Source organism: Microtus ochrogaster, linkage group LG5, assembly GCF_000317375.1.
Source record: "Microtus ochrogaster isolate Prairie Vole_2 linkage group LG5, MicOch1.0, whole genome shotgun sequence".
NCBI classification, from domain to species: Eukaryota; Metazoa; Chordata; class Mammalia; order Rodentia; family Cricetidae; genus Microtus; species Microtus ochrogaster.
The window spans coordinates 50077241-50104879 of record NC_022031.1 but is presented as its reverse complement, the minus strand read 5'-3'; the positions used below and the strand labels follow the sequence as shown (position 1 = coordinate 50104879).

Genomic DNA, 27639 nt, shown 5'->3' with positions numbered 1-27639 from the left:
CCTCCCTCCCTCCTTTCCTCTTTCCCTTTCTTTCTTTCTTTCTTTCTTTCTTTCTTTCTTTCTTTCTTTCTTTCTTTCTTTTTTTTTTTCCTATTTAAGAATCCTGTAGCTATGGCCTCTAACATCTAGCTTTGTGTTTCATTAGTCCTGAAGTTGTCTGTAGAAACTGCTCTCTATGCTTTGGTATGGCACTGTGGTAGGCGCATTTCATACAAATTCCTAATGCTGGCCTACTTATGAGGAATGCTGTGCCTCTGACGTTTAGTCACGACAGAGCAGTGTTTGACTGGCTTTCAATCCTTAGGACCAGTTTGCAAGAGGTGGCATCATTTATGTGCTTTCTGTTTAAACACAAGACTTAGTTAGGTTCAGTAAAAATACTGTAACAGACCTTAAAGATGGGGAATTATACCAAAGTCACGTCTTTTCGTTTTTTGTTTACTTACTCATATTTATTAACTTATTCAGTATTTGTTTTTGTGGTGCTGTGGGTCAAATTCAGACCTTGAGCATGGCAAGCTGTCATACACTACTAGAGCCAAATATCTGGACTTTTAAATATGGAGATTAGAATTTGCTTTCCCAACCCCATTGAAGTGAAGAAATGGGGAGATTTGACAATACCTAAAGTTTTTAAACTGGATTGCAAGTGAGCAATGTGTAAAATATATTATATACTTCATTCTATATCTACATGGTTGTCTATTCCCTTGTTTCCTGTAAGCCTAGGTAGTGTCAGGAGGTGAGTGTAATCCTATCTATCTGTCTGTCTGTCTGTCTGTCTATCATCTATCTATATTTATCTAAATATCTAGTTAGAATATATATAGAGAGAATAACACATTTTATTATCTTTAATCAAAATAAAGTGATTATGTATGTTTCCCTAGTTGGTGTGTATTGAAATGAATTTTCCTCAAGATAAAAGGTAGAAAGAAGAATTTAATTCATTGTTTTATTTGATCGACCCTCAATGGACTAAATGAGTTAGAAACCCAATTTATAAACCTAATATATAGCTGAAAAGCAGAGTTAGTTTAAGATTCCTAAGGGAGCAAGTAACTGCTGTCTTTCATTTTGTGTAGTGTGTTCAAAGCATCGGTGTGTAGTTGGGATGCAGTCCACATGTCTGTGTGTGTTCTAGAGAAAGGCACAAGGATATTTGTTTTTGTTTTTATTTTTTTCTTTTGTTTTTCGAGACAGGGTTTCTCTGTGTAACAGTCTTGGCTGTCTTGGAATTTGCTCTATAGACCAGGCTGGCCTCAAACTTACAGAGATCCACCTTCTTCTGCTTCCTGAGTGCTGGGATTAAAGGCGTGTGCTACCATGCTTACGATATTTCTTAATAACTTGATAAAGCCAGTTGTGTTAGAAGTTCTAGAGTAGGACTAGTGTAATTAAGTTTTTAAAATGCATCTTTCCATATCTGAAATATTTAGCACACCATTTTAAAATGGTTCCTCTTCTTTTAAAAACAAAACCTTCACGGTTACTAATTGGTCATTGCCTAGAAAGACTGGAACAATTCATAGAGACCATGTGTGTTCCACAGCCCAGCAATAATGGTCACAGTTTGTTTGGCTTTGCTCTCTGTGAGCATGGGGAAGATCAGCTCCTGGGAAAGGAAGCCCCTAGCATCCTCAGAGACCCCGTCTTCCTCTGTCTTTCTCTTTGCTCTTGTTCACTCAAGTGCTCAGCAGTTGCTTCTTTTCCTCTGTCCTGATTGCTCGTTTGAAATGTGTATGAGTGTTTTACCCATTACATATGTACGTACATATGTATGTGTGTATTGCACTGTGTACACGTATGTATACATGTATGCCTGGTGCCCTGGGAGCCAGAAGAGAGCATCACATCCTCTGGAAGTGGAGTTGAAGACAGTTGAGCTGCCGTGTTGGTGCTGGGAACTGAACAGGGTCCTCTGCAAAGCACCTTTCAGTGTGTGGCAGGTTGGAAAGAAGAGTCTCCAAAGTCTTAAGCAAGTACTTTGTACTAATTTCTGACAGAGTTGGAGCTGTGAAGATCTACTCTAGCTTGAAACTATGAAGTCTGATTTTTGTAATTGGTGGGCGTATTTGTGGAATCCTGTGGTTTGTATGCTACTGATACCCGATAGGAGGTTAGGGCTCTGTGCTTTCTCAGTAGATTATTTTAACTTAAAAATGTGCTTTTAAGGGCGCTTCCTATATTACTTTCAGAAACTTATTCATGGAAACAAATCTGGTAGTAACTCTGAATCACTGTGTTTCTTATACAACCTATACTCCTGGTTTCCTGGGTTTGGGGGCTGTAGAAAGGAATGAGGCAGCCCTTTCCTTGGGGAGCTGCCTCAGGAACTAGAGTCCAGCTACTTCCTTATGGCAAACGTCTCAGTTCATTGATTTTAAAGCTTACCTTCAGAGTAAGACACCTGACCTTCCATACCTTAGAAACTTGTCCTTTGTTTTAATTTCTGCATTGTCTCTGATGCTTTGGTAGCATGCACTGAAGCTTAACTTGTGTTTGAAGCTGAGTGTCAACATCATAGATTAACTTTTTGTGTCTGAGTTCACTGTGGCACTAAATGAAGGCGCTGTTCTTCATGGAAGACATATGAAGAGTTGAACTTTTGAAGAAATAAATGTAGAAGTTGTGGTGGTTTTTTTAAAAAAGAAAATGTTGCTCACTGTGTAGAGAGCATAGTTTCAGTTTAAATTAGGAAAAACTTAGCAGTATTACAGCTCATGCTTGGGTTGAAGGCTGCAGCATGGCACATTAGCAGTACTGGTCTAATCAAGTCTGACTTTGAATTTTAAATGGTGGCTTTGCATGGTAGGAAGTGTACAAGTCTGTCATTGCATATTCTGTACACATGTTAAAGATGTAAAAGGTGAGAGACGTTCTAGCGAAGATAGAATATCAAATAACATTTTAAGAAGAACATAATTTTAATTATTAGTCAAAGAACAGCTACTATATTGAATTACAATTGTGTCATAAAACTTATGCTTTCAATAGAATAAAAATTTCTAGTGGAATATCAGGACTTTAAAAAGCATTTTATTGTGAAATATCTAAAATCTAAAAGTCGTGGGGCTGGCAATATGGTTCAGCAGGTAAAGCCATCTTCCACCAAGTGTGGTGACCCGAGTTCAGTCTGTGAAAGCCACATGATGGAAGGAGAGAACCTGTTGTTAAACATTGTCCTCCTGTCTCCATACTCACTCCCTGACACCTGTGTTCACCTCCTCAGTAAATAAACACATATATTTAACTTTTTCTAAAATCTAAAAGCCTTCATAGCACATTCACTTAAAAAAACAATTCATCTACTATACATCTCATTAGAACTGCATCTACCTCCCAAAACCTGGTACCTGGGAACCATTACTTTGAATTTGCTATTTATTATTGCCTTAACATTACATGCATCAGCAATTACTGTATTTATCACTCTGATGCAATGAAAGCAAAATGCATTTAGAATTAATTGCTCTCTGTCTTTTCTCCTATTTAAGAGATGACCATCACAAGGAGCACATGCTTTCTCTAAAGCCACTTGTGTTGGTTAAGTGATAAAACAGCTTCATGAGACAAGACTGTCATCATTTGGTTTAGAATGTATTTACCAAGTCTCACAATTAGAGATTGAAATGTGGATGTAGCACAATGAGAAAGAGATTGAAATGTGGATGTAGCACAGTGAGAATTCAGGGGTGCATGTAGATAATGTTCTGGTTGACTGCCTTCTCAAAGCTATGACAATGAACTTGCCACGTAACAGCACCAATTAATGCTATTAGTTAATCTTCTAAAGTTAATTTGCTTATAGCTTTTACTGCTTTAATTATTATGGTTTAGTTTGCTTTGCAATGCTGAATATCTGGTATTTCTGATATTTAGTACATACAAGTGTTTATTAAGTGGTACTTTGAAGATAAGTAATTTTTCTTTTTCATTTCCATGCAGATGATCATCTGGTTGGAGAAGATGTTAGATAAAATTATTAGCATTTTCATCATATTCTTGCTAGTAATAGGAACCCTTCTTTTAGCCCTTCTCCTGACTGCAAAGGTAAAGTACACACCTGGCTACCTTGTTGTAACAAAGGCTTTGTTTCTAGAGTTGCGTATGCAGAAGAAGCTAGCAGAAGCGAATGGAAAATGTTACTTGACTTGTCAGAAGTACCTCTACTTACTAAAGTATTTCCATTTTATTCATTAATAATTTTGCTATGGGTCTGCCTAGTATGATTTTCTTCTAAAGCTCCTTTGCACACATCACATTTTATTTTGTCATCAAACCTTCAGAAAAAAGAATCCTGAAAATAATCCTTCCCATCCTCTTGGCCGCCTTAAACATAGGTGGTTTCTGAATTAGTCTCACGACTCCTAAGCTAGTTAGTGCAGTGTTCCCTCCTTCCTTCTCTCTTGGGGTTCTGGATGCCTTCTGCCGGCACTGCAGACACCAGCCTCCAACTCCTGCCTCGGTTTTCTGAGTGCCTCCATGTACAGCTGTGCTGGTGCACCTGCCTTCAGAATCTCTGCCTCAGCTCTGTCCCTGGTCGTCCTGTGGAGCACTTAAGTCTGCTGCAGGTCCACGGCCTGTTTTTGTCCTTGCTGCCTGTACTTTTGTTGTCTATTTTGAAATGCTATCATCTGGCCATGGCATGGCCATTATTGTCCTTAAGTCACACCCATAGGAGACCCTCAGAAGGCTGAGGCCATTTAACTTCCCTCATGGGGAGGAGAGAGGTCTCACTAGGAACACATGGCAACTCACATGGGGTCTTTATGTTTTTGCTTTTCAGATTCTTCCAGCTTACATTGTGTTTCCTATTTCCAATTGTTTCCTTTCTCATGGAGAAAGGCATCCCCAGAGCACAGCTGTGTTTTATCTTTACAGTGCTGTGCTGTGCTGAGGGCAGTTTCTCCCACTCTTTCAGTGAATTTTTATCTTTATTTATCTGAATCTACTTGACTCCACTTCCAGATTTTGGTGTTCTGTTTTCAGAAGATTGTGAAGCGTACCTGAAATCATGGGTATCTAACAGTCCACACAGACTCGTTAGTAACTGTCACCAGTAGATGATCTAATGGCAGCAGTTTGCTGAAGTATTGCATTGTGCTTGCTGTGGGCTGTCTCCACCCAGAAATTCTCTTCTTCAGTCAGGCCCATTGTGGTTTATTTACTTTTGCCCCCGACAGCCCACTCTGCTAACTTCCGTCTCTTCCGGCATGTGTGCTGCTCCTGTCTGCTCTTTAGGCAGCAGTCACGTGTTGTCACTTCATGTACATGTATAGACACAAGCCCTTCCTGTGTTTTTGTCATGCTTTAGCTGCAGTCCTCTAGTGCTACGCAGAGAGATCTTTCCTCTGTTTGCTGTTTCACTTTCTGTCCTTTTGTTCTCTGTTTCTTCACATGGGGTCTTCCCATCTCAATCGTGCCCATCTGTCAAGTTCTTTTCTTTCTTTATTCTGTGCTGCAGGGAGTTTTTGCTTCCCTCAGCTTCATTCATGGATATTGAACCATTTCTTTCTTGTCTATGATTTAACTGGACTGAACTTTTAAGGGAGGTTTATTAGATATATGGCTTATCTTCTTTTGATAAAAGTTTATCGTTTTCTGGAATACCAAGATAGTATTCACTTGAGTGTCTAACAGGTACCTCAAATGCCACATCAGAAGCTGTTCTTCTCATAGCCTTTCTGTTCCAGTAAGTGACAACTCCATTCTTCTAACTCACTGAAGAGCTGCAGGGTCAGTCTTCAGTGTACCTTCAGTTTTGAGCACACATCTACTTTGTCAGAAAATCCTTTTGGTTTTGACCTTGGCACTATATCCTAGGGACAACAGTAGGCTGAAACTGTTTTGTGATTTCCTCTCTTCCAAAAACAAGAATAAAACAGTATCAAGTTCTTATCAATGTCACTTAAAGCCATCGGCAAATGAACGACCAGGTAATTCCTCGAGTTGTGTTGACTTGGAGCTATTCTACGGCAAAACTGTGTGGCTTTTTCGGAAGGAGTTGTTCTCTGCGTGTCTGGTGCATCCTCATTCCTCTGCTTTGTTCTTGGTGTCTCTTCTGGAATGTCATCCATGGCTATTACTGTTCTGAAATCAGAACAACTACCAGGCTCACAATGCAGCTGTCCAAAGGCACGGGGACTCTTCTTCCTGAGAATATTTAAGATGTTAGTGACTGAGTCGGGGGTGTGACTTTTCCCTTTGGTGCTAAAGTTACCTGTATAGTCGCCATTTTCTTGTAGGTAACACCTCACCTACATGTCTATGAGCAATTTGAATTAAGCTTGCAGGTTAACTGAGCTAGACTTGAGTGGAATACTTTCTTTTGTTTGTTGTCAGTGTTCTGTCTGGAGTGTTTAAGTGTTTGTTCACATCTCTCCAGAAAATGATGTTAGTTGTAGCTGTGAAATTATGGCGAAGTCTAGCTAGAGGTGACCAGAGCTCAGAGGTGCAAGCAAACATGCTGGTAGCATGCAGCTGTCATGTAAGAGCTGGGAAGAGGAAGGCAAAAAAGTTCAAACAACTATTAGAAGAAAAAATGATTGAAAACATCTCGTGATAGATACAGAGCAACTTGTTCAAAAGATATCAACAAACCTCAGAATGAACAAACACAGTCATCCTAGTGAAGCTGTTCAAAGCCAGAGATAAAAAGAAACTCTTGAAGGAAGTAGCCACGTCACACACCAGGGAACAAAACAATTGCTAAAAGTTTTCTTACTGAGAAGTCATACCAAAAAACAAAGTGGTGGAGTTAAAGGTGTAGAACAATAAGCCTGACAACCAAGAATTTTTTGTTTAGTGAAACTGTTCTTTAAAGGTTAAGGAGCTGAAGAATGGCCGTGTTGCCTAGCACGTGGTCAGTGTGCCCAAGACACTAGCTTCAGTTCCCACCTGATTCTCTTCCCTTTCATAAAAAATAAAGGCAGCCGGGCGGTGGTGGCGCACACCTTTAATCCCAGCACTCAGGAAGCAGAGGCAGGCAGATCTCTGAGTTCAAGACCAGCCTGGTCTACAAGAGCTAGTTCCAGGACAGGCTCCAAAGCCACAGAGAAACCCTGTCTCGAAAAACCAAAATAAATAAATAAAATAAAATAAAATAAAATAAAATAAAATAAAGGCAATAGAGAACTATTTCCAGATAAATTCAACAGAGAATTCATTGGTGTCAGATGTGAACTGTAAGAAAAGCTACAGTGTAAGGAGCACAGCTGTCACCCAGCTGGAGCCTCATAGGGAGACCTTATCTCTAAGACAGACACAAAGCGAAAGATGACTTCCGAAGAGAAGGACAGCAGAGATCCCTTGGTTCCATAGGCGGGAGTGGGAAAGCACACGGGCATATGGAAAAGTTTCTTGTTTTTCTGTGTTCTTTTAGTTTGTTTAAATACTGTAACAATGTAAAGAAAACCTGTGGTACATTGTTCTAGACCTTTTGCTGTAAAGATGAGCTAATCGTGTATGTTATGTGTCGTGGTATACCACAGCACGAAGAAAGGGCTGGGGAAATGGAACTGAGTTGATGAGCAGTTACTTCAAGTGGGTGTAAGTCAGTATTAGCTTGAAGTAAGTTATATTGATTAAAGATTTAGGTTTTAGATATGTTAAATAGAAACTACAACTCCTAAAAAGTCTATAGTTTAGGTGAACTAAAGTGGTAAAGAAAACTTGGTGTATCCTATCTTTATCCCCCTCATTTTGTTAGTTATTGGGCAAGTATCTTAGTCGTCGTTCTATTGCTGTGAAGATAGAGCAGGATCAAAGCAACTCTTTCAGAGGAAAACACTTAATTGGGGCTTGATTACAGTTTCAGAGGATTAGTTCTTTTTCATTATGGCGGGGAGCATGGCAGCATGTGGGCAGACATGGTGCTGGGTAGCTGAGAGCTACATCCTGTTCCACAGGTAGCAGGAAGACAGCCTAAATCTGGTGTAGGTTTTTAAAACCACAAAGCCCACCAGCAGTGACACACTTCTAACAAGGCCACACCTAATCTTGTCAAGTAGTTCTCTCCCTGATGACTGAGCTTTTGAACGTATGAACCTTTGGGGCCATTGTTACTCAAACCATCACACCAAGGCAAGTTCAGTTTTTGTTCCCAATGGCTTTTCTATATGCAGAACTACACAGAAGAATGCTGTGGTTTTCTTGTCTGTGTATCTCGCCATGCACAGTTACTGTATTAGTTCACAGTTTGGGTATTGCATATGAAAACACATAAGCATGCACATAATCTGTACTTATGTATATACGTGTGAACTAGATGCTTTGTCTATTATGTCTATGAGTTTAGTATTTGAGGTTTTTTTTTAAGGCAAATTGTTGAGCTTTTTGAAAACAGGGAAGGTATATATGCATATCTTTTAGTGTATATCATAGGACATTATGTATAACAACTTGTAAGTGCCACTTCTAAATTCATAAAACCAAGATATATAATTATTTCATCTTATCAGAGTAGAGAAAGATATTTTAAATCAGGTTTATTACTTACTGATTTTTTTTCTCTTTTTACTTATATTACAGGTACATCAAGAAAGTGTACATATGATTGAAGTCACAAGCAGTCTGATTAATGAAACTCTAGCAAATCACCCAGAGTGGGCAAAGTAAGACTACTGTTTTGAAAAAGGATACCCTTGGGTGACCTAGTTTCAGCGTCTGGGTGCGCAGAACAGTGTTCATTGATGTAGCTACACTGGAAAAGAAGAGATACGGTTTGCCAAAGCTTTGATAAACTAGAATAGTGTAGGGAGTAGGTTTAAGATTAGGCTTATGTAGGTTTAAGATTAGGGACAGTTTCTCCTGTTACTCTGAAGGTCAGACCGACCTAACTGACCTAACACTCAGACACTCTTTCCTCAGACTCCCAAATAACAAAATTGCAGGCACATATCCCCATGCCTGACATTTTCTGTTTATTTTTTTTTTACCCTCATGAAAAAACGTTTTCTAGACATCTTGACTTTTGTGGCTATTAGCAGCAATCAGCTTCTCGGTATGATCATCTTATACATACACATCCATGAAGCTGCTAAGAATTGAGGCTGTTGACTGTAATAGTGTGCTGATTCTTTTCCATGAGCCAGCTTGGTAGCATGCATCATATTTGAGCCTTAGGAAAATAAGCACATAGATACTATTGCTTTGGTCTTTTCGTGTGAATCATGGATAATTGGAGCCAGAGCTATTAAACTTGTGGATACCAGTATCTAGTATATGGAAACCTTGCAGCTCTTAGTGTGGCTGGAGCTTTGTGAAGAGACTCCTTATCAAAAGATCAGTGGATAAAAGATGGAAAAATATTAGTTTAGCCTCTTAATTTCTGGATTCTTCCTTAGTTTTACACTTCCTTAGACCTATGGGTCTCAGACACCTGCAGGACTTCTTAGGGTACACAATTTTTTTTCCAATAGATCTGGGATTGGGCTCAAGCATTTCCTCTCTAACAAGTTCCCAAGCAGGTTGGGTACTAGTTGGCCATGACCCATACTTTGAGAATCTTGTCAGATGTTGAATATCTCAGTGCTCTAGATTCATGTCCCCTGTCTGACTAGGCAGGTGTCTTAGTTAGGGATTTTATTGCTATGAAGAGACACCATGACCATGGCAACTCTTATAAAGAGGCTTATAGCCACATCCTAATGCAAAATATACATTCAGTCCAACTTCAAAGTCCCCAAGTCTCAAACTTGTTTCAAAGTCCAAAGTCTCTTCTGAGACACATGGGAATCTCTTTAACTATACTCCTCTTGTAAAAATCAAAATCAGAAACATATTATACATGTGCCCAGCATATAATGACACAGGGTATACATTACCATTCGACAAGGTAAGGAAATGAGGAAATACTGGACATCATCAGGCCTAGGTATCAGATGTTCTCTGTGTTAGTGATTGATCAATAATTTGTTATTGGTAGCTTTAGTTCAAAGCATTGTTAGAAGAATATACCAAAAATGGGCTTTTTCCATTTTCTCTTTCTGTCTTTTCTATCAGTTGGCTTCCTGAAGCTCAGGTGGTCCAAAGAGCCCTTAATTCTGCAGCTAACAATGTATATCAGTATGGACGGGAATGGATAACCCACAAGGTAGGAGTGAACCTTCCTCATTCCTTTCTGTGAGTAGGATTTTTACAGAGCAACTTCTTCCTTTGATAGAGGATATGCAAAGATTCTCTTTGGAGCAATTTCCATTTGTGAAATGCATTTGCATCTACAGGTGGACAAGAACCATAAAGTAGAATGAAACTCTTAGGATATCACACTGAACAGTGCTTGTGGCCTAAGCAGTATTGAGAAGTTGACTGTTTACTTTCTTTCAAGATAGATCTGATTTATTTGTGCTCTAGCATGGGATGATCACAGAGCTCGAGTGATTAAATAAGACTTTGTGGAGGAAAAAAGAACTGGTGCAAACATGTTGAATCCTGTATCTGCTGCTTACTGTGCTTGGCAGTTTCTAGGTTCATTTAGCATTCTAAGCTTCCTGTAGTACTCTGAGCTAGTTTACCTGCCTTCCAGATGAGAAAACAGGCTGGGCAGGCTCAGCAGATCCTCACAGCCGCATGGTGTATTTGGTCCTCACTGGGGACTGACTCTAAATCCTTGTTTCTTTCTGTCGGTGTATGTCTGGCCGGAACTAGAGTAAGTGCTTTTAGGTGGTACTTGAAATAAACCCAGAAGGAAAGCTTAGTTGTTTTAAGAAAATAAAACTACAAACTAATGCTTGTCTTTTTTTTTTAATGCTTGTCTTTTAAAATAGTTTTGGGACTAGAGACATTGTTCTTGAAGTGTAAGCACGAGGACCTGAATTTGATCCCTTGCACCCATATAAATAAAGCCCAATCCACACCTTGAATCCTGGTATTCTGGAAGCAGAAGCAGGTGTATCTCTGCGTTAGAGGCCAGCCTAGACTACGAATAAGAGAGACCCAGTCCCCAAAACAGAAGAACAAAAGAAGAAACCAGTGTACACACATGTGGCAGTGAGCTGTGTAATCCCAGTGCTGGAAGGTAGAGGCAGGAGGATCTCTGGCCTTACCGACAAGCCTGTCTAGTTTAAACTGGTGACTCCAGGTTTATTGAGACTCCCTAAAAGGAGAGTGACTGAGGGGGATGCCTCGTATCCACCTTTGGTTTCCCCCCCATGTGTGCGTGTGTCCTTATCCCTGCCCACTACATACACATACAAAAATAAAACAGTCTGTGAAATTTTTTTTTTTTTTTTGCCTGTGCTAAGGATTAAACCAAATGTTCTGCACATGCTAGGCAAATGATCTCCTACTGATCTGTTTCCTTGGATCTTTAAACATGGTTCTAATAAGGAAATAGAATGAAATTCTACTGTGTCTGTAAGCTGTACTGCTCCGTTCAGGTTCACAGAAGCCTGTCCTTCCAGTCCTGGCCTGTCTCAGCTGACTCGGAAAGATTTGTGCTTGTGTGTAAGGTCCTAAGTTTTCTGTAAGAGTTGTACAGTAACCCTTAATAATACAGGAGTAATGCAAGATGTAAACATTACAGATGAGCTGTAGGCTTGCAGGGAAAAGGCTTTCCTCTGGGTAGGTAAGGTCAAATAGGTCATTAAGCATTTGCTTTGTTCTTTTATACCCTGAGACCTAAAAGGAGGAGAAGTGGGAGGATGAGAAAGAAGATGGAGAATTCACTAGAGCACGGAGGCATCTTTTAGAAAATATTATAATATGACTAAAGATTTTTAAGATTTAGGACAAATAAAGACTCAGCATGTATGTATCAATCATACTGAATTGTTACTTAAAATAGTAATCAGATTATACCTTTTTTTTCCCTAGCTTCACAAAATTCTAGGAGATAAGGTGAACAATACAGCTGTGATTGAGAAGCAAGTTCTAGAACTGTGGGACAGACTGTATCACTCTTGGTTTGTAAAGGTGAGTTCTTTTAGCTAAGGGTTTCCACAGTAACTAATAACATCGTTTTGCTGTATAGACTAATTGAATATGGAATTTTATTAAATTTGGAATTTCCTCTACTTTAACTTTCCGGCAGTGAGAACTTAAGCCTTTGTCAGCTTCCATTGGTGGTTAGTCTCTCTGGGGTATAAGCCTTCCATCCTTTGCTCATAACATAACTCCTCCTCTGCAGTAGTCGGGACAGGGCAGGTGTATCTGTTTATGTACTTCTGGTGATGGGGATTGAACCTAGGGTCTTATGTGTTAATAAGCACAAGATCTGCCACTGAGCTGCACCCCAAGCTTCTGCAAGCCACTTGTGTGACACTAATCTGTCTAGTAGCTGCATTAAATAACTAAACACAGACAGAAATATTAAATGACTAAAAAGAGATGAGAATTTTAATAATATATTTCATTTAATTCAGTGTTCCCACTGCCATTTGAGTATATACCTAATAAAAACAAATTTGATATTTTATATGCCTAAAACGGCTAAGTCTTTGAACTCTATAGTGTGCACTTTACACCAGCAGCACAGCTCAGATTTAGTGCGAGCCACATTTTGGTAGCTCTATGTGGCTAGTGGCTCCTGTTGGGGTAGGTGAATTCTAGACAGTGGAAGCCTTTTTCTTTGAGGAGACAGAAATGGATCTAAAGTTTAGAGTTCATTTCCAACCAGCTTTAGGTACTCCTAACTTTAGGGGGTTTTTTTTGGGGGGGGGGGGTTTGAGACAGGGTTTCTCTGTAGCTTTGGAGCCTGTCCTGGAACTAGCTCTTGTAGACCAGGCTGGCCTCGAACTCCCAGAGATCCGCCTGCCTCTGCCTCCAAGTGCTGGGATTAAAGGTGTGCACCACCACCGCCTGGCCTTTACTTTAGGTTTATGGTAGAACAAGTACAGCTACCACTAAGCTTAGCAATGACTTGGGAAGCAGTTCTGTGTATGCCAGGTCTGCTGGGCTGCTCAGGGCCGTGTTTGAGGAATAGTGGGGCAGAAGTGTGTATAAGCAGATATCAAACAAAAGAGACATTAATCTTTCGGATGCATTAAGATCTGGCATGTCACTGGCTTTGTTCTACAGAACGTGACACACTCTGGAAGGCACAAAGGGCACAAGATGCATGTTAATCGTCAGAACAGCTGGCTGGGAGACATTCTGGACTGGCAAGACATTGCCTCCTTCGTTCATGAGAACATTGAAACATTTCTTTCGGTAAGACGTCGTAGTTATTGATGAACTGAACTAGGGAAGAAAAGCTGTAATTCCGACTTTTCTGTACCAGTCTCGTCAGCCGCCCTGTCTGGAATGCTGAGAAATGTGCAGGCTTTGAGAACTTTAAACCGGGAAGCCACCCAGAAGCTGCAGTCCTCAAGTCTGGCTCCCCAGGCCTGGTGAGAATACCGAAGACATGCTGAATCGGGGAGCACATGAACTTGGGGTCTTAGATGGGTGTCCTCATCCCCCAGGATCACCAGAATGTTCTTAGCTGGACCATTAGAAATAGACCTGTGTTTTTCTGGTTGGTAAAGCCCTTGACATCTAAAACTAGGGGTCCAGTTCCATTAGCGGGATTGACTGTGTCTTAGGGATTCTATTGCTGTGAAGCCATACCATGACCACAGCAACTCCTATAAAGGAAACATTTACTTGGGGTGGCTTACAGTTCAGAGACTTAGTCCATTATTGTCATCACAGGAAGCTTGGCAGTGTGCAGGCAGACATGGTGCTGGAGAAGGAGTTGAGAGTTCTACATCTTGACTTACAGGCAGCAGAATGAACACTGTGTGCCACACTTGAGCATATAAAACCTCAAAGCCCACTTCCACAGTGACACACTTCTTTCAACAAGGCCAAACCTATTCCAACAAAGCCGCATCTCCTTATGGGCCAAGCATTCAGATACATGACTCTGTGGGGCTCATTCCTGTTCAGACCATCACAGACTGTCAAGGCTTAGACTGTTGGCTTCCCAACTCTCACCGTGCTTTGTCCACCTTGTACCCTTACACCATTGCTGAGTGCTGATTACTTCCCTTCTCCCAGAGCCGATTTTGTCGGGTATCTTGGCATGTGACTTTTCACAGAGAAGATCTTTCTTGTGAATATATGTGTGACTTTGATCAAATTAAAATGAGTTGAGGCCACAGCACTAAGTTTTAAGGAATTTCAGCTGAGCGAAGCAAGCTGACCTAGCTGGAGGCAGGACTTCCTGTGTCTCCACACGCTGGACCCGGGACTGCTGTCTGCTACAGGGCAGTCTTCTCTGGTGTTTTCCTCTGGATTGCTAAACTGATGTTTATGTTGCTCTTTCTTGTTTTGCCATTTTAGATATTATCTTTTGGCTTCCAAATATGGAAGATGAAGGTAACGATGTGACTTTCTTACAAGCCCTTCAGTCTTTCTGACACTTGTCTTGGGTTTCTCACAGCTCCCTCAGCCTCCTCCCTGCGCTCACCGCTGCCTTTTCTCTCACTCGCCTGAGGTGCTTCACAATCTGGAGTGAAATCTGAAAAATTGACGTCTTTCGTTTTTATGTTTTAATTAATAATTTACTTAATTAAGTAATGGGGACTTACTATGTTCCCCAGGCTGTCCCTCAACTCATGGCTTCAAGCAGACCTCCTGCCTTAGTCTCCAAAGTTCTTCAAATTTTAGGCACTTGACAGTGTGCCCAGCTATTCTGTTTTGATAACCCCTTCCCTCTGCTTTTACTAGCCCAGTGGTTCTCAAAGGATTTAGTACTGGACTTCAAAGTGCATATTTATTTATTCAATAATTTTCATTATAACATGAAGAATACTTTAGTGTGTTACAAACACTATTTTCTGGGTCTGAGGAAATATCTTAGTTAAGGTGTTTGCTGTATAAGCATGAGGACATGACTTCAAATCCTCCACACCCACGTAAGCGTGTCAGAGGTGGAAGCACACTTCTTTAACTTCAGTGCTGGATGGAGGTGGAGTGGGATGCCAGGTCGGGCAGATCCTGGACTGTGCTGGACAGCCAGTCTGTGTGAGTCAGTGCATTCAGGTGCAGTGAGACCCCATCTCAAAACGAGGAAGTAGAGAGTGGTTAAGGAGGACACTTGCTGTTGGCCTCTGGCTTCCATTCTCACACATACATAAGCACACCTGTCCCACACACAAATGTGCACACATACACAGTACTATTATCCAAGGTGGAAAATATTGGGAAGTTATCTATAGAAAACTGTCTGTAGGAGAGTTACTTAAAGCCTTTTAGCTTGCACAAACCAATTTTATGTCTGGAGTTCATCTTTGCTCTATATTTAGTCTATTGGAATATGCTAATTTTGGCCAATTCATGGAAAAAACATCTATTCTCACACAATAGGGCAGAGGGAAACTCACCAGCGAGATCGTGAGCTGAACACCCCACTCCCCCTTGCTTTGGAAGGTCTTGTACAGATAGATGAGAAAAAGCAGCTTTTCCAGCTTGTAGTTGTGGACAGTCTTTCCAGATACTATCCAGAATCAGCACAGGCTGTTTTTAAAAGGTCTATGCAGCGTGAACTGTGAAGCTGGTAGTAATCTTTTTATATTCTGGCTTATCAAAGTCCATTGGCCAATTTCGGTTAAAGATGTTTCTTTTACCCTTCTATGCTTTGGTACTATACATTGGTTATTCAGGATATTGGTTTGTTCATAACTGTATACTTTCAAAATACTGAAAGTTTATTGAACAATATTATAAATCATATTCTTGAGGTATACCCACCTCTCTCTCCAGAACGAAAGAGCTTTTAAAAATAGCCTATTCAAATTCCTAAAAGTATGAATTTGTTTTTAAAAGGGGGAGTTCAGATGTTGTGTTCAGCGGAAGCTCTCAGTGTTGCTCTTTATTGCCGCTGCATTTTGGAGGACGGGTCCACCTGGTAGCACATCTTTTGCATGTCTCATAGACCTGCTGTCCAGTGAGAAGGCTGCCGTGCCCAGTCCCCACTCACTCACAGCCGTGCCTTTTCTCGGAGCTCACCATTTCCTCAGAGTCCATCTCTTCTGGCAGCTTTTACTTGGGTTCTGGGGATCCACTGAGCCGTCTCCCTGGGGTCCCTAGTTTATGACAAGTGCCATCCAGATGTTTTATAAATATTTTCCAATTTATTATCCTCGAGTTCCTGGGGAGCTGATGAAATTGCTCTTGTCCTAGTAACAGATTCAGTGACAGTAAAGCGGTTAACATTGCATCCAGTTTTTCTTTTCTCTGCCTCAGGGGCCAACATGTTGGGTAGCATGCTGTGATCTTCCAGAACGGGTTTCCACCTCAGGAAAGCTCTGTGTCTCATTTCACACTTTTCTATCTTTGTTTTATCCTTTGCTTTGTTTGGTTTTGTTTTGATTTTTTTGAAGCATGGTCTCCTTTGTAGCCCTTGCTGGCTTTTTGATCAAAGAGATCTGCCCACCTATGCCTCCAGAGTGCTAGGATCAAAGGTTTACTCTACACATGTTCCTCAGCTCCCCCTAGAGTGTTTCAGAACACATGGAGGTTCCTCTACATTCAGATCCTCCTAGGTCATTGTTTTCACCCTTATTTGGTACTTGAGTATATTTTACTGTTTTCGGTTATGGTGCTCAGTCTTTCTGAATGAATGGAATTTTAAAGGTATATTTATTTTTAGTGTATGTGTGAGTGTTTTCCCTGCCTGTATGTATGCAGTGTCTGTGGAAGTCAGGAGAAGACATCAGATCCTTTGGAACTGGAGTTACAGATGGTTATGAGCCACCATGTGGGTGCTTTGAACCGAATATGGGTCAATGGTGGTTTTTTTTTTTTGTTTGTTTTGTTGTTTGTTTTTAGACAGTATTTCTCTGTGTAAGAGCTCTGGCTGTCCTAGAACTCACTTTGTAGATCAGATTAGCCTAGAACTTAGAGATCTGCCTACTTCTGCCTCTCAAGTGCTGGCATTAAAGGTGTGTGGTACCACTGCCCTGCTTGCAGTGGTCTTAATCACTGAGCCATTTCACCATGTCCTCCAACTAGATTTTTAATTCTTTATCACTATTTTAGAATATAACCTCATGTTGTAGTGTCAACTAAACTAATGAAAAGAGGCATATTACAGCTTGCCTTTATTGCTTTTGTGCTTAAAAGAACAATGGCAGAGCTGAGATGGTATATTGAGGCCTCCTGGTGCAATTCTCTTCCTAGAAGATGAACCAGAGAAGGTCAGTGGAGCTCATGCTGCCCATATCTCTGAGCTTCTAGACTGACCGGGAAATAACCTCATTTTTGCAGGAGAGAGGTTGTTCAGGTAGGATTTCTATTGCTATGAAGTGACACCATGGCCACAGCAACTCTTTTTTTAAAAAAATACATTTATATACAATCTTTTATTTTTTAAAATTTATTTGTTTTATGTGCATTGGTGTTTTTGCTTACATGTATGTGTGAGGGTGTCAGATCTTGGAGTTACAGACAGTTGTGAGCTGCCATGTGTGTGCTGGGAATTTGATCCAGGTTCTCTGGAAGAACACTCAATGCTCTTAACTACTAGTAATCTCTCCAGTCTTCGACCATGGCAACTCTTATAAAAGAAAACATTTCATTGGAACTGCCTTACAATTTCAAAGGTTTAGTCCATTATCATCATGGCAGGACATGGTGCAGACAGAGATGGTGCTGGAGAAGTAGCTAGGAGTTCTACATCTTGATCCATAGGCAACAGAAAGTGAGCTGTGTATCATACTGAGCGTAGCTTGAGCAAAGGAGACCTCAAAGCCAACCATCATAATGATACACTTTCTCCAACAAGGGCATACCCTCTTTACCAAAGCCACACCTTCTAATAGTGTCACTCCCAGTGGGGGCCATTTTCTTTCAAACCACCACAGAGATATTCTGTTATTTTGACCCCTGCATCCCTACAGTATTCTGTTTTTCTGCTTCTTGGGTTCCATAGCAGGTGAGCTCAGAAGTACCCGAGAAGCCATATAAGAGGCCAAGGGTGATTGGATGACACTGGACTCAGAGGGAGGCAGCAAAGCAGGAGGCTGCTGAGCCAGGCTCCCTGTTAATTCTAATTGCCTTCTGTGACCAAGTGGCTTAACTGCTTGTGAGTCTCCTCCGGGCTTACACTTCATGGCCAGGAACTCGGTTCTAGGCATCTTTTTGGTTATATTGCCCCTGTTGATTAAATTAATGTTTGCCATTTTTGAGTTGGGATGCACTTTTGCTTCTACAAATCTGTTGCATTTTTCTGAGTTTTGTGAGCTTTCTTACTGATCCTGCCTTTACTGATACCCTCCTTTCCAACCCTGGTGATTAAACTAAAATTCTCCTTTGATGATTGAGTTAACACCCCAGAACTGTCCTCTCTGGCTTTAGTTGATCCCCTTTCAAGTAAAAAGGTTGCTGGGTTGTTGGTGGAGACTGCCGTTCTACAATTGCTGTATTCATTTAATTTTTTAAGAATTACAGGAGGATGTTTTCTATTTCTGTGACTCAGAAACTATGTAAATTTTTTTGATTAAAAATTCCAGAGCGACTGAGGCTCCCAAAAGAATGCTTGCCAAATTACAAATACAGACATTGTTTCTTAGAATCAGTGGCTTTGTTCATTCATTCTTTATCCCACAAGGTCAAACAGTTAATCGTGCATATTTTTGTAGGCATAACGAAGCATTTTCAAGATTTTTTTGTAAGGAGTTTTTGTAAATGAAGCCTGTCTGTTGAATTCTCTTATGAAGACTCAGCTGAGGCTTGCAAGACATTCTGAGAACAACAGACTGTCTTTTATAAATGGTGTATGGAGGTGGGAGAGGAATGGACAGGCCTAGGCCTCACATGGACTGCAGGCCTCCCATGGATTGCATGCCATACCTTGAGCGTGTGGCAGGTCCAGAGCTTCTCTCTTCAAAAGGCACCTAAGTGGAATGCAGGTATCAGGGTTTCCTTCCTGGCTGCAGCAAGCCTCTGTGATTGAGTTCATGTCTGTACAGTTGAGATAAAGCCCTCCGCATTGCTGCCCTCACAGCGCTGAGCATCCAGCACTTGAACAGAACGTGTCCTCTTGACCATTTTGTTTTTATCAGTCGGAAGAACCCACTTGGGGAATAAAACAGACATTATAAGGGGCTTTAGTTGATGAAGGGGCAAGAAACGAAAACATGGAGGTGTGATGGGATAGCAACATCACCCTTCATTCATATTTTACATCTAACCCATGCACCACCCTCTTGACTACGGGTTCTTGGGAGTTTGTAGGGACTTGGTGAACTGTGTCGTCTCCGTCTGTCCCAGGAAATGCTCTGCCATTGATTCTGTGTGTTCATTATTTCCATTGCAATTTCAAGTCATTGGAATAATACATTATATTTATAGTTCAATCTGAGTTGGCAGTGATAAGGGTAGAGAATAGACAGCTAGTTTAATGAGTGACCTGCACTTATAACTCTCCAAAATAAACAGAACCATGGAGGGTGTGCTCACATATCCTTCTGTAGACATGCATATGTGTTTTGTGTCTTACCGTTAAAAATTGTAAAATGTATAAAAATTCTGTGTTTTAAAAACAGAGTAAGAGAAGCTGGGCATGGTGGTGCACACCTTTAATCCAGCACTTGTGAGGCAGAGGCAGGTGAATCTCTCTGAGTTCAAGGTCAGCATGGTCTGCAAAGCAAGTTCCAAGGACTGTTAAACAGAGAGATTCTGTCTTGAAAAACCAAACCAAAACAAACATACATAACCCAGCATAATGGAAAAAAATATAATGAAATGTCTCTGATAGTTGCTTTAGTATTTGAAGTATTATTTGGAGTGGATTCACTTAACTACTTAGCCATTTTCTTTACTATTGAACGTAGATGTTTCTGGGTGCTTTTTCTCTACCTTTGAGGTAAGTATCAGTTTCCTGCCTCTTCCATTATGACTAATAAGGGAGACAGTGCACTAATAGCAAACTGGATGGCTGGAGCTACTCCCTTCATGAGGTTTAGTTCTAACGCAGCTGTTCTCTCCATCAGATCTTGGAGTCCCTGTGGATTGTTATGAGCCGGAATGTGAGCCTGCTCTTTACCACGGTTACCACGCTGCTGACCATCCTCTTCTACAGTGGCACTGCCCTTCTCAACTTCGTGCTGTCCCTGGTATGTACATCTATGTACTGTATTTCCTTACACATCACAGCGTTTTTCTGGGCTCTGTATTTGTGCATGTGTGTCTTCTGTAGGTTCCTAAATGTGATCTTTTAGGAGATACTGTCCTTTGTTTTGCAGATAATTTTCCTGACCACACTGTTTTATCTGTTAAGTTCCAGTGATGAGTACTACAAGCCAGTGAAGTGGGTGATAAGCCTGACACCACTGTCTCAGCCAGGCCCTTCTTCTAATATTATTGGCCAGTCTGTGGAAGAAGCCATCAGGTAGGGACAAGGCTTTTGCTGTTCTTACTCCTTTTGTAAGCTTTCCATGACATACCAGTTACCTGCCTTGCATTTCATAGGAATATTCAGTGTTAAACTAGTGAAGGATGTTGATGTTTTCAGTACCCTGTTCTCACTTTCAGAGGGTACTAGAAGCAGGGCCTGTGCTTTGAGGAGACGTTCCAAAACTAGTTTGCCCCTCACTCTGCTGCCTGTGGGTACAGATGGGCTTTCCATAAACAGGCTCTCTGTCTGGATTCCATCTTCATGTCACTTGCTCAGGAGAACCCCCTCCCCCATCTTTCACCACACAGTCTTCACCTCCTTGGGACCCTTTTCTGTTCTCAGGAGTGCTGGCTTGGATCTATTATGAGGGCAGATGACCCTGCTGCTTCTCTTTTTGTTCGAAGCTGTGCTCTCTGCAGGGATAAGGTGGTTATTAGGAACGCAGTGTTTAGTCATCTCCAAGTCTCTGCACTGTATCTGGACAAAACTTCCATGAAGCATGTTTCTAGAGTCTGTGTATTGCAGGTTCAGTTTCTAACTGAGATTCTTCCCCTTCTACACCCCTTGGGCTCCTTGGTCCTTCTCTTTTCCTCTATTTCTGGTAGGGTTTTGCCCTTTTGTGACCTTGACCTCTTTAGCTCCTTGTTTGTCCTTGTCTCATTGCCTAGTTAGAGACACTGTAGTCTTATTTTTGTGGATATCTAACTGTTTAAAGTAAATAATTTTGCCACCCATCAGACCCTTCTTTCTACTAAGGACTGGACAAGCAATTATGAAAAATGTAGTTCATTCTGTAAATGCTCAGCAACACCAGGTCGTTAGCTGTGCGGCCTTAGACTCAGTTACACATGGAACCTCTGGCATTTCTGTTTCTGTATACGTCCAAAAGGTGCCGTTGTTTGGAACTAGTCATCCAAGAAACTGAAATGACTGGGCAGTCCTTTCTGCATTCTTCTGGCTAGCGCTCCTCCGTATTCATGGAACAACTGGGGAGACAACCACTCTATTCTTCAGAACCCTCAGTCACATTCTAGAAAAGCATGTGCACTCCTAAAGTAGCTCATGTCTAGAAATTCTGCCGTTTTCTTCTCATTCCTACTTGTGAAGCCTGGGGGAGGTTTTATCAATATTTTCTTCTTGGATTGAATTGGGTGTCATCTGGCCTTTTTTTTTTTTTTTGATCGTTAGAAGTCCAATGCACTATTATCACCTGTCTTTGCATGTTCATGAGGAACCAACATATAAGATTCCATTTGGGAGTATATTATCTAACACTGGAACTTCCCAAGTGATTGCTGTTAGTGGAAAAGTTTTAACATCCCTTTCATGTTTCTGTGACCTCTGGCATCCTTACTGGATAAATAAAATGATGAAAATTGCAACAATAGGTTATCTTTTATCCACTTTTTAAAAAGTTTTTTGCAAATTCTCTTCTCCCAAAAAGAAAAAAACAAAACAAAACAAAAAACCCTCCTCTCTTCCCAGTAGCATAAAGCCACTAAAATTGCCTTTTCAAATTTGGGCTGGTGCCAGTCCTTCCATCCGTATGGCTGAGGCCAAGGTGTATGGGAAGACCCATGCAATGCCAGGAAGCCCACTGGTCTAAAGACCAGTGCTCCAGCTTCCCACTGGAGCCTCTATTGGCACCCTTGTTCTCACAGAAGCTTTACCTTTCTCAGATTACAATTCTGGAATGTTCTTACGGTGCTTTCTCAAAGTGAGCAACTGACTGATACTGAGTTGCTTAACTTTACAAAAGACACTTCTGTACTCTTCTTACCCCAATCTCTCTTTTCTCTTTTTTTTTTTTTTTTTGAGACTGGATCTTGCTTTGTCACCCAGGCTGGTTTTGAACTTGAACTTGATATCCTCCGCTCTCTCTCTTTTTCATGAGTACCATGCCAGGTCTCATCATTTAATATGGGGGAGGAAGGAGTTTAGTATCAGCTCTATGATGCTGTTGGGTCTGAAAGCCAATAGGTGGGCTTAAATCTCAGACAGCCACTTCTCAGCTATGGCTGAGTGGGCTTTCCAGGCTCCAGCCCTCTGCTGTTTCTTTACAAGCTTATATAAAGACTCAACACATTCAGCCTCTGCATGGGCTCCTCTCAAGCCCTCTTGGGGGGGGGGGGGAGGAGATGGCAGTGATCCTTATTTAAGAGCCTGAGGAAGAATTTTCATTCTGAAGGATTGTTTAAGTAGTAATATGATTCTTTGAGGATGAAGATGAAGAAGAAGAATAGGGAAAAAAAAATAGGAAGATTTGCAGTTTATTCTGTAAGTGTTTAGTGACACCAGTTTTATAAATAAGTCATTGCTCATCAGTGTATGGTCAAGTGAACATTCATTAGATTATTTTTGTATGATCCTTTAATGAATGAGATGGGGGCTTATTGCATGATCAGGCAGAAGTGTGTCCCTGGAGCTTTGTGCTCTGAGCTGTGTGGTTTCATTTGTGCTCACTGTGGCCTTGACATTTTGAACTTTATTATTTTAAGTCTAAATCCACATCCTTCCAATTTGAGGGCCCTTGCCATTGAGTTTTCATCCCATCTCAGGGTGTTTGAGTTAGTAGCATGCATCCTGGATCCCACATTTTCCTCCCGAGCAGCATGCTGTCTCCGAATGCACACTCCACCCTCTCCCTGGTGCTCCCATTCTGCCTGCTCTGGTGGGGGTATTGCACATGACTAAGTTGCATGTTGTCACGGCCTTAGTGCAATTTAGTGTGTGTGATATTTTCACGTGAGTGCATGCACACGGCTGTGGCTATTGCTTGCTGGGATTACAGCTTTTTCGTGCTGGAGGGTGGAACTCCTGGCGATGAATTAATTAAATGTGAGAATATATGTTCTGAAAGATTTAACTCAGAAAATGGATCTTCTACTTCTTCCCCAATTCTGAAAAATTGAAAGTGTTATTTTTAAAAAGTCAGTGTTGTTCCTTAAGAAAATTGATGTTTACAGTTTCAAATTTGAATGAGTTGTTGACTGAATGAAATTCTTACAGATTTAAAGGTGTAAATAATACTCATTTAGAGTAAAATGTGCAACAATAAATATAAAGTTTTATTTACTTACTTGCTTACTTATGTATTTATTTTGTTTGTTTGCTTGTTTGTCCATCCATTTATTTATTTATCTATTTGAGGAAGAGTTTCTGTGAGCAGCTCTGACTGCTATGGAACTTGTTCTGTAGACCAGACTGGCCTCAAACTCACAGAGATCCGCCTGCCTCTGAGTACTGGGATAAAAGTGTGCACCATTAACCTCTGGCTAAAGTTATTTTTTTTTAAAGTTATTTTCTTTTAAAAAGTGTTTTTAAGCAGGATTTGGTGGCACGTGCCTGCAATTCTATCATTTGGGAGGCTGAGGCAGGAGGATTGTTGTAAGTTCTATGCCAGTTTGAGCTACATAGTGATTTTAGATTAGTTTGAGCGGGAAGCGAGACCAAAGAAAATCTCCAAAAAAAAAGTGTGTGGAATATTTTTATTTGTTTGAGATGCCATAACATTGAAATAAAGAGACAAAATTTCCTATGAATATTTGGGGAACTAAATTATCTGGAGCAAATTATGCCTCAACTAAGCGATTAAAGGTTAGTGTAATTTACTTGAATGTTTAACTTCATAGGAAAATAATTCTAAAATCTTTGTCTTTTATGTAGTTTTTCATTGTGATACTTGCTACATTTGTTTTATTGAGCTTAAAAGTTTTGGGTACAGATGTCTACTATTACGTAGTTGAAACCCTTTAAAAATTTTAAGCATTAATCATTCATAGTAAGGATACAGAATGTACATTAATAAGTATTAATGATATAAAAGTTCTGAATGAATATTTGTCGTGACCACCAGAGACTTCCTTTGGTGTCCAGAGTTGGCTGCTTCTGTCTATGACTCAGCTGTTCCTTGTGTAAGCTCTGCCTCCCTGGACTGCTCGGTAGCATTTGGAGCCACGTGCACAGCCATGACCTTGGCTCTCTCACTCGAAATCTGTTGTTGCTGGGTTTCTGTGCATTGCCTGGAGCTGGTCTCTGGGGCAGGTGAACCAGGAGAGGGGGAAAGAGGACGTAATGGAAGAGAGGTCAGGTGCACAGGTGCAAACAAGGAGCTAGTGGGCATTTGCTTCCTGACTTATGTCCTAAAGTAGGTACTGTAGTAAAACAAGAAGGAAGTTTGGATTTCCCTCTTAACCTCTACAATATATGTTTATCCTGTAGTTTATAATATTGCCTCTTAAATATAATTGTATATATTCTGCTTGAAATGTTTTGTGAGATCAGCTGAGTTGGACAAATGGGTTTGATAGACTACATTCAGGATTGCATCAAACCTTCAATTTGTTAGAACTAAAATTTTTGTTTCATAGTATAGGAATTGGAAGAAATGGTGGAGCTGGTGCTGTCCCCATTCAGAATGGTCCATGCTGTCTCTTGCTCTCATGGTCTCTTCACTAGCTTAAGGCAATACTGTAGTGTATTGAGGGTGGAGTCCCGTGGGTGAATGGTAGCCTAGGTGGAGTACCCTTACGTGGATGTTTCCTGGGGACAGGATAGTTTGGTGCTCTTCTGTTTGGTCTTTAGAGAGAAAGGTGGGAGGAATGTACAGAAAGGCAGAGTAAGTGGGGTCTGGTTTTGGACTCAACTCATTTTCCGTTTGTTTTCTTAAGCCGTGTGCTTCCTACTTGTCTGTGGCAAGTGTCACTGTGTGCCCAGTCATGGCATTTCTGAGCTGTGCTTTGTTACTTGGCAGCTTGTCAGGCTTCATCTCTTCAAGAGCTGGCTGACTGATCAGCCTTGTCCTGCCTGTCTCTTCCGGGTTTAGAAAAATGACGAGTTCCTGTTGGTAGGAATGGGAGCGGGCTCACAGCTGAGTCAGTGTGTGAACGAGGCATGAAACCCACACCTTTCGTGTCACTCGGCACAAACGTTCTTGGGCTGTTATGGAAAAACAAAGGTGCAAAGGAAAGGAAGGCTGGCTGCGTACAACTTTTAGAATTTACGTCCTGCCTTTGAGAAACCAGGTAGAGAGCGGAACCTGAGCTGTGGTGTCAGCGGGTGTGGGGCCAGGGGTCATCTGTCAGTCTGTAGTGACGGAAAGACTGAGTAAGGGAAGGGGTCTGGTTAGAAAAGACACCTCTACCGCTAATGTCTGTTTCTTCTTCCATTGCTAACTGAACTGTCAGAAGAGGGGAGAAGAGCTTCCAGCATATTCTGTATTTGATTCTTGTCACTTGCTGAGTGCTAGGAAAGCCTAGAGACACAATTAAAGAACTAATTTCCATAATACTTGAAAAATCACCAGGGATAAAACAGTTCCAGAAGGTTGAGCAGAAACAACTCTGCCTAAAACAGGCTCAAGTCAGAAGGAAACAGGGAGCACATGCTTGTTAGGGTGGTGACCATGACCTGAGGTCTTTGGTCATGGTGAGCAGTCTTGAAGGGAATGCCTGTTGGCACCTCAATTTCATACAGCACAGATGTTACACACTGTGGTCAAGTCTGAGTCTGGTGAATTTTGAACATGATAGGGTGATGTGTATCATACTGTTTTTCCTTGATAACAAGGTAGGTGTGTGCACACTGCTGGCTATCCAAAAAAGATGTGGATTAATTGGCACCAGTGAGAGAATGAAGTACCTTTTCATTATAAACTTTGTTCTCACAATGATGAAACTATATTCTGCTAGCACATTTGACTGTATTGTGCATGATTGTCTGCAGCTCATTAGTTCGTACCAGATGAACTTTTCTTTGACTAGGAGAGCAAATTATGTCAGATTTTGAGTGTATGCGCGCACACTCGTGTGCCTTACACATGTTCTTCACAGGTTCTACTATTCAGCCACATTCCCTCGTGTTTATGAAACTGGTTTTATCATATAATAGATGTCCATGTGCAGCTGTAGGCTGCACTGACTGTGCTGTCTAGTCATTGGTGGCTACTGTAGTGGTTTAGTTGTAGATGCATCCTGACTGCTTTTAAATGCTGGGGGTTGAACCCAGGGCCTCACTTGCTAGGTGAGTGGTCTACCCCTGAGCTATACCCCCACCTCTCAGCTTCCGAATCTGGGTGATGAGTGTAAGCTCTGTATTACAGGTTCTTGTTCATATAATCTTTCAGTTTACATACTAAAGTTGTATTCGCCTCCTGTTGATGATAGTATACCAAATTATCACAAACTGAGTATTTAAAAAGGAGAAAACCTATTTTCTAGCTTGGGCAGCCAGAAGTCTTAAGATGAAGATAGGAGCAGGGCTGTGGTCTTCCTGGGTGGTGTAAAGGAGATTGGAGTACGTTTTTAGAGTGTGCTGTGAGGCTGCTTTTTAATGTACGTGTGCCAGGTCACAAGCCATGCCGTCCAAGCAGGAGCTTATCTTGTTCCTCAGTGGTACTAGAATATGCTTGGGAACTGTGAGCAGTGTGCAGTGCAGATTCTTAGGGTCTACAGATTAGCTGAAAGTTGCTGTAGTGACTGTTGCATACAACCCCAGTTCAGGGTGGAAGGAAGAAGCCTGTGCTTGTCACACAAGTGGTCTGTTTCAGGGTGAGCTGGTGTTGGGGCCTCAGTGAGCTACTTTACTATGCATCCTTGGTGCCAACTTAATTTTACTGTGAAGACTTGTAATGTATGGCCACACCCACACTTCTCACACTGGCCACTCACTAATTCTGGACAAGTTCTCTGGCCCTGCCCTCACTCTAGCAGTTGATGTGGTTCTTCCCCTCTCTGACTCCTGCCCCAGAAATGATTCCATCCGCTCTTTTTCTGATTGGTCGTTGTCCTGTGGTCTGCTGAGGATACGGCCTGTTTTCTCTTCCTCTCTGTGCTTGTCTCTTGAGGGTGCCTTCCCTTCGTGTAATTAGACTGCCGTGCCTTGTGCCTACTAAGCCTTGTCTGCTATTTCAGCTCCTCCCAGATGTTTCCATCGTTCTTTTGACTTCCCTTTCCAGACCAGACATCCTCCCTTCCTTTATTTTCTCCTTAACCAGGTTTCATTGACGCTGTGAGGAATGTGGTGTGAGGTGGGACCTGTAGTGGTTCCCATGGTGGGCGAAGACAGATAGACAAAGCTTGAGTGCACAGTTTATGGAGAAAGGGGTAAAGGGAAGGGAAAAGAGAGAGAAAAACAGAGAGAAAGATTTGGAGTGGGCTGAGTTTGTCTCTTAAAGGGACTTTGCACCTGCGTACAATTAGGGTACTGCTTGCCATGTGTGGAAGGGTGACTGCACTGTGCCAGGTTCAAGGGGCAGAGCCAAAGTGTACCTGGGTGCTAACATTCCTCCTCCTCCTCCTCCTCCTCCTCCTCCT

At 41.4% G+C, this 27639-nt stretch overlaps 1 protein-coding gene across 3 annotated transcripts in view; it reads left to right on the top strand.

The window, feature by feature from the left end:
• Tmem245 (transmembrane protein 245) overlaps positions 1 to 27639 on the top strand; it is a 76334-nt gene that overhangs the window by 30582 nt on the left and 18113 nt on the right. For 2 of the 3 annotated variants that reach the window (XM_005362206.3, XM_026786599.1), the window contains 8 exons: positions 3949 to 4053; positions 8533 to 8615; positions 10006 to 10096; positions 11818 to 11916; positions 13021 to 13152; positions 14269 to 14304; positions 19923 to 20045; positions 20175 to 20320. In XM_005362206.3, coding sequence (XP_005362263.1) covers positions 3949 to 4053; positions 8533 to 8615; positions 10006 to 10096; positions 11818 to 11916; positions 13021 to 13152; positions 14269 to 14304; positions 19923 to 20045; positions 20175 to 20320 — 815 coding nt within the window. The remainder of the gene's footprint in view (positions 1 to 3948; positions 4054 to 8532; positions 8616 to 10005; positions 10097 to 11817; positions 11917 to 13020; positions 13153 to 14268; positions 14305 to 19922; positions 20046 to 20174; positions 20321 to 27639) is intronic. The other variant, XM_005362205.3, reaches the window with a different exon arrangement.